The sequence below is a fragment of the Oncorhynchus mykiss genome, chromosome 16 (genome assembly GCF_013265735.2).
Source record: "Oncorhynchus mykiss isolate Arlee chromosome 16, USDA_OmykA_1.1, whole genome shotgun sequence".
NCBI classification, from domain to species: domain Eukaryota; kingdom Metazoa; phylum Chordata; class Actinopteri; order Salmoniformes; family Salmonidae; genus Oncorhynchus; species Oncorhynchus mykiss.
Window position 1 is genome coordinate 20,922,681 of NC_048580.1, and position 7,203 is coordinate 20,929,883.

The 7,203-nt window shown below is 39.9% G+C and overlaps 1 protein-coding gene across 1 annotated transcript; it reads left to right on the forward strand.

The window, feature by feature from the left end:
• Positions 1 to 1,406: 1,406 nt before the first annotated feature.
• LOC110491606 (histone H1.0-B) lies at positions 1,407 to 2,871 on the forward strand. Its single transcript, XM_021565173.2, has one exon. The coding sequence runs from the start codon at positions 1,651 to 1,653 to the stop codon at positions 2,245 to 2,247; it is 597 nt and encodes a 198-aa protein (XP_021420848.1). The 5' UTR covers positions 1,407 to 1,650; the 3' UTR covers positions 2,248 to 2,871.
• The last annotated feature ends 4,332 nt before the right edge of the window (positions 2,872 to 7,203 follow it).

Here is a 7,203-nt window from a genome sequence, read left to right on the forward strand (position 1 = left end):
CTGTATAGTCGTGGTCCGTCTTTGTGCAGTCTATTCCATAAGAATTTGAATACATTTTTCATACGATTTTGAATACATACGCTATGATGACTAGTAGGCTATTGGCATAACTAGGTATCCTACGACTTGAATAATGGTCAAAATTGGAAACACCACCTGCTACAATTAGCCTAAACCTGCTTGACAGTGTTATGTCACGTTATGGACCAACTGCAAAGTATGACATAAAAAGTTGTGATTCGAATATATATATATATTAGGAAAAATAACACGTCACAATTACTTTATTGCAAACAGTCATAAATGCCTAATATCAGAAAATGAATTAAAAAGTAATATGACTTTTACTAAGGGATCCAAGATGGCGTTTGAGCTACAGGGCAAAAATATCAGATGAAAATCTGAAATAAAAACAAACAATTGCAATGTTTCCTGTTGTAACAAATGTAGCCTGTATCACTGCGCATTAAACATTTATAGCAGTGGGAAATATGTGTTGATCCACGCGTAGTCATGTTGTTCAGTCGACGCTCCTATAGACTACCAGCCACTGAACAAAAGAATGTCATCAATGCGCCCTATGTTAAATGATAGGTTTAGTTTTGTGTAGATAGTTGTCACTCACACTTGAGCGAATACCACGTCAAATATCAGATAATCTTGTTTCTTTGATGAAAATGTTGACAGATTCCGTGAATTATTATCTGAGAAGCAGATCTTTGGAGGTGTTGGCAACTTTCCTGACAATGGAGCACAGTCGCAAGAAGCATAGTGCCAGTTTGTTTATTCCCAATTCTGCCTTAAAACATCAAAGAAATTAAACGTAACCATTCCACTAAAGCCTATATAAATCTATATTAACAGCAGATGCTTTACCCATACATCAGATATCCTGTCATTTATTTATAGGAGGTTTAACAGTAAATAATCTCGACCACGTCACTCAAAGTCAATGGCCGGGCTGTGTTAGTTCGAAAACTATATCGGTGTATTAAAAGCAAAAACGAGCTGTTGCACGGGTCAAACCATGTGCATTCGTTAAAGTATTGATTCATTTTCATTATGCATTCGTCATTTGTATCGTCGGTTCTGTCTGTTTGGGTCAATTTAATAGGAATTCTTCAATATTGATAACAACGCGCAGTGCTTCGGGAAGGTTTTCATGAAATAAAAGTTTATCGGTCAGCGAATTCTATAAAAATATGAATATGCCCGTAAAGCCCAAAGTGTCTACTTTCAAGCCAGTCGATTTTGTAGACATATGCAATTCAATAGTTTTTAAATTTAGCAAGAGTTCGAGGATGAAGAAACACAAACGGGACTACGTGAGTTCCATGGAGCCTGCTGGATCAGCTGCTGGCGGTTGGTGTTCTCAATCACGTCCGCGCGTCCGCTTCATAAAGTCAGAGGAACGTTTGTAGAATAAGATGCCTTAATAGAAAATCAGCTGTGACGCGCCATCGTGTGTGGCAAATTTACATCAACTTTTTGTATTATAAAGCTCTGCGTTATAGCTAACCCGGACCTTTCCAGGACTATTACAAGTTAGGAAATATTTATTTAGCAGCTTTTGACGTTTTGTGACAGACGGGAATACTTGAACTGAACCCGCATATTCTCACAGAATTCAACAACTCTCACGAGTCAACTATGGCAGAGACGGCGGCAGCTCCAGCCCCAAAGGCAAAAAAGGCGAAGGCACCCAAGAAACCTGCTTCACACCCGAAATACTCGGATATGATTAAGGCAGCCGTCCATGCAGATAAAAGCCGTGGAGGTGCGTCCAGACAATCTGTCCAGAAGTACATCAAAAGCCACTACAAGGTGGGGGACAATGCCGATTCTCAGATTAAGCTGTCCCTGAAGAGGATGGTGAGTGAAGGGGTCCTGCGCCACACCAAAGGCATCGGAGCGTCAGGCTCCTTCAAACTGGCGAAAGCAGAGGACACCAAAAAGGCACCTAAAGTTAAAACCGTTGTGAAAGCAAAGAAGTCGCCTGTTAAAGCAGCCAAGCCCAAGAAGGTTGCAAAGCCCAAGAAGGTGGCCAAATCACCAGTAAAAGCTAAGAAAGCAAAAGTGGCAGTGAAGAAAGTGAAAAAGTCCCCGAAGAAAGCGGCACCAAAGCCCAAGAAAGTAGCAAAGAAAACCAAGGTGGCCAAGCCAGCCAAGGCAACGAAACCCAAGAAGGCCAAAGCTGCGAAACCTAAACCCAAGGCCGCAGCCAAGAAAGCCGCAAAGAAGAAGTAAATGGACATTTCAGAGAGACTTATTATAATAAAAGTCACTGTAAATACTTTGAGGAAATGTTTTTCGTATATGTAATATTATTTTTGTATGGTCTCATGGGAACTTATACGTTTTTACCTATTGTTTTCCACTCCATTGATGCTGTAAAAGAGGGTCTGGAATTAAAGTGTTGGTGTGTGACAGCATTAATTGTTGGGCTACTATGTACGCTATTAATCCTCTGTGATCTTTGGAAACCTGTAGCATATGGACCTGTTAGAAAATATATGTGACACTAATCTGGAATTATTATTGTTTAGGCTATTGGAACAAGTGAATAGTTATTGTTCTCTTTGCACGAGGTCATTCTGAAAACACACGTTTCAATAGCGAGCATTGTTAAACTATACAATGTATAGAACTGTGTAGGCAATGGACGTCAGCAAGATTTTCAAGTGATGCGCAATGGCTCCAAATGCGGACTCTATGCTACTACTTTGTAAAAAACCATGTTCAATTGATTAATGCTACTACTTTGAAAACCAACCATGTTCAATTAATTCAGTATATTTGTAATACACTGCGGACTATGTATTGCATTACTTTTGAAACTGTTTATAATACAATAAACTTTTCTCATCGAAATATGTGTCACAACTTCACGCGCATTTTAAGCATGCGTAGGCGTACATGTCTAAACGACCGTTTGCAACACTTATTAGAATAAATTGCACAGATTACGTAATCGAGGGGCGATTGAGGAATGAAACAATTATTAACAAAATTCTAAGCATATAAAACGAGTCAAAAGGAGAGCTTCCTTGACATCTGCAACCAGCTGAAAATGTTCGACTCGTATGAAGTTATGCGCCCCGGTATCCAAATTGGTAACATAATGAATACACGTTTTATGTGATTTATACGGTTTGACTGAAACTATTAGCTACCGTTGACCTAAAAATGCCATATTTGACAGAATTACCTAGAACTGGGGTCATAGAAAGCCCACTTCAAGGCCTTTTATTTTATTGACCAGATGTAGGCCTACGCTACAGTTAGAACATCACGTCTTAAGACAAAAACAGACATTAACCAACACTACAACCATACATAACACTACCTACACAAACTGACGAAGCTATTACAGTTTTAGAACATGTGCCAATCAATTACCAACAATGGCGGAGTATTAAAAAAAAACTGTGTTGTTAAATAAACTAGCCTTGTAATTTATGTTCTCAAGGTACACCTTTAAAGAAAGTACATTTGACAAATCCTGAACCAAGCCCATAAACCCGATCTAAAGGTCAGGAACTGAGTCAAGCTAAAGAAGCATCCTTCGCTAATTTCCTTGTATCATGTCTCTGTAATGTAGGCCTAAACTATAGGTGAAGCAACATTATTTGTTGAGCGGAGCATCTGTTTTAAGCCATCGCTTTTTTTCTGTCCTGCTGTACAGTGCAGATGGGATTTGGACAAGGAAAGGATGCAACCCCGAAAGAAAACAGTTTTTTTTCTACCTGGAGTTAACTCGACACTTCCATCTCCTGGTCGCTCTCCATATTTTCATGCGGTTTTCAGTGCAGTTAAAATGTTTCTAAAAGGACAAGAATATTCAAACGTTCATTTCTTCAAAGTAGTTTAGTATTTATTTTCTATTACTTTTGAACTTTAAATATCAATATTTCAGTTATTCAGCTATGCAACTTACTGCTTGTAAAAAAGGAAAAACTCTTGGTTGGCCTGGTAGGCCTCTCCTACCATTTCAACTTCACAGCTGCCTGTGCTCAAGGTAGCCTAAGTGAACAGCTATTTTGCGTTCAGTAGTTCTTCATGGCAAATATGCACTGGAGTCGAGACAGGAGTTAATTCCAAATATAAAATGTGTTTTAAAAGGTTGCCGTTTTTGAATTTGTGAAAGTTTTTGGTCACAATATAGTGACATGCCCATATAGTATTCCAAACCGCAAAGTTGCCTAATTAAATTCAGAGGATGACAACTGCTCACGTGCAAAATAGTTCGAAAAAAATAGGTGAATAAGCAGAGGGCAACTCAGAAACATTTTTTTTAAAGAGATCTGATAGCATAACCAGTCACACCATTCTGTTAGGCTATACCTTTTACCATATTATGCATTTATGTAAAACCTGTATAATTTTATGTGAAGTTTTGCAGAAAATCTATTTGATATTTAGCCATTTGCTTTTGGGTCCTCACATTAAACACACATTGAACCGGTGCACACTAGTGGTGTGTTTTAATGGATTCAAAGGGAAGCCAGGCTTCCCAAAGAAAGTGACAAATAAATAACAAAATAATTCATATTTTGTCTCTCTGTGTTTCATAATGTTCCAGCTGAATGAATCTCACAGGACAAAGCATTCGAGCGAAACAGCGCCTCTCTGTCTCCTCTCTGTGGAGGCGATCTACAGTTGAAGTCGGAAGTTTACATACTTAGGTTGGAGTCATTAAAACTCGTTTTTCAACCACTCCACAAATTTCTTGTTAACAAACTATAGTTTTGGCAAGTCGGTTAGGACATCTACTTTGTGCATGATACAAGTAATTTTTCCAACAATTATTTACAGACAGATCACAATTCCAGTGGGTCAGAAGTTTACATACACTGAGTTGACTGTACCTTTAAACAGCTTGGAAAATACCAGAAAATGTTGTCATGGCTTTAGAAGATTCTGATAGACTAATTGACATCATTTGAGTCAATTGGAGGTGTACCTGTGGATGTATTTCAAGGCCTACTTTCAAACTCAGTGCCTCTATGCTTGACATCATGGGAAAATCAAAAGACCTCCACAAGTCTGGTTCATCCTTGGGAGCAATTTCCAAACGCCTGAAGTTACCACGTTCATCTGTACAAACAATAGTACGCAAGTATAAACACCATGGGACCACACAGCCATCATACCGCTTAGGAAGGAGACGCGTTCTGTCTCCTAGAGATGAACGTACTTTGGTGCGAAAAGTGCAAATCAATCCCAGAACAACAGCAAAGGACCTTGTGAAGATGCTGGAGGAAACGGGTACAAACTTATCTATATCCACAGTAAAACGAGTCCTATATCGACGTAACCTGAAAGCCCTCTCAGCAAGGACGAAGCCACTGCTCCAGAACCGCCATAAAAAAGCCAGACTACGGTTTGCAACTGCACATGGGGACAAAGATCATACTTTTTGGAGAAATGTCCTCTGGTCTGATGAAACAAAAATAGAATTGTTTGGCCATAATGACCATCATTATGTTTGGAAGAAAAAGGGGTTGGCTTGCAAGCCGAAGAACACCATCCCAACCATGAAGCACGGGGGTGGCAGCATCATGCTTTGCTGCAGTAGGGACTGGTGCACTTCACAAAATAGATGGCATCATGAGGTTGGGAAATTATGTGGATATATTGAAGCAACATCTCAAGACATCAGTCAGGAAGTTAAAGCTTGGTCGTAAATGTTTCTTCCAAATCGACAATGACCCCAAGCATACTTCCAAAGTTGTGGCAAAATGCCTAAGGACAACAAAGTCAAGATATTGGAGTGGCCATCACAAAGCCCTGACCTCAATCCCATAGAAAATGTGTGTGGGCAGAACTGAAAAAGCGTGTGCGAGCAAAAAGGCCTACAAACCTGACTCAGTTACACCAGCTCTGTCAGGGGGAATGGGCCAAAATTCAACCAACTTGTCGAGGGAAGCTTGCGGAAGGCTACCTGAAACGTTTGACCCAAGTTAAACAATTTAAAGGCAATGTTACCAAATACTAATTTGGTGTATGTAAACTTCTGACCCACTGGGAATGTGATGAATTAAATAAAAGCTGAAATAAATAATTCTCTCTACTATTATTTTGACATTTCACATTCTTAAAATAATGTGGTGATCCTAACTGACCTTAGACAGGGAATTTTCACTAGGATTAAATGTCAAGAATCGTGAAAAACTGAGTTCAAATGTATTTGGCTAAGGTGTATGTAAACTTCCGACTATAACTGTATATGATGCTATCTGGTCCAAACGAGTATGACATTGTTGCTGCCCATAGCACTGAACGCAAGGGAAGCCAGAGAGCACCTGGTCTCCCTTGACAAAAAACCAAACTATACTAAACTGTGAATGGTCCTGGCGCACCAAATAAAGTGCCAGACTCAGCGGGGATTTGGAGTCACTCCTATCAAAGCCCATTGAGAGCATACATCTCTGACAGAAAAACACAAATTGTTGCATCTCGTTGTGTTGTTGTCCTCCAGTGTCTAGCTAGCTAAAATTGTCCCTTTCCTTAATTAGCCATGGATGGAGATAGGGATTGGGACTTGTGGTTTTACTTAATTCTCCATACTGGCCAATGATTATAGCAGTGATTCTGAACCCACCATTAATTCATACATTGTTGTGCTTCTGGCCTGAGAGGATGGAAGTTCAATATGTAGCCAGATGTAGAAGGCTAATGTTAACTAGCTAAGGTTACCCATGATTGGAAGGTAGGCTGGCAAGCAAGCAATTAGCCAGGTAGCATAGGACCATTTTTAAAAAAAAACATGTACTGTATGACAGAGTGATAGACTGTTTCATCAACATGAAAGAGAGAGGATGGCATTGGCATTTCTCTACAAGTAGGGTGAGTTAACATGTTTTTCTACTTCACAATGTCATTCACCAAAGCCCCATATACTACCCACCACTGCAACCTGTATGCTCTCGTTGGCTGGCCCTAGCTTCATATTCGTTGCCAAACCCACTGGCTCCAGGTCATCTTTTAGTCTTTGCTAGGTAAAGCCCCGCCTTATCTCAGCTCACTGGTCACCATAGCAGCACCCACCCGTAGCACGCGCTCCAGCAGGTATATTTCACTGGTCAACCCCAAAGCCAATTCCTTCTTTGGATGCCTTTTCTTCCAGTTCTCTGCTGCCAATGACTGGAACAAATTGAAAAAATCACTGAAGCTGGAGTCTCATATCTCCCTCACTAACTT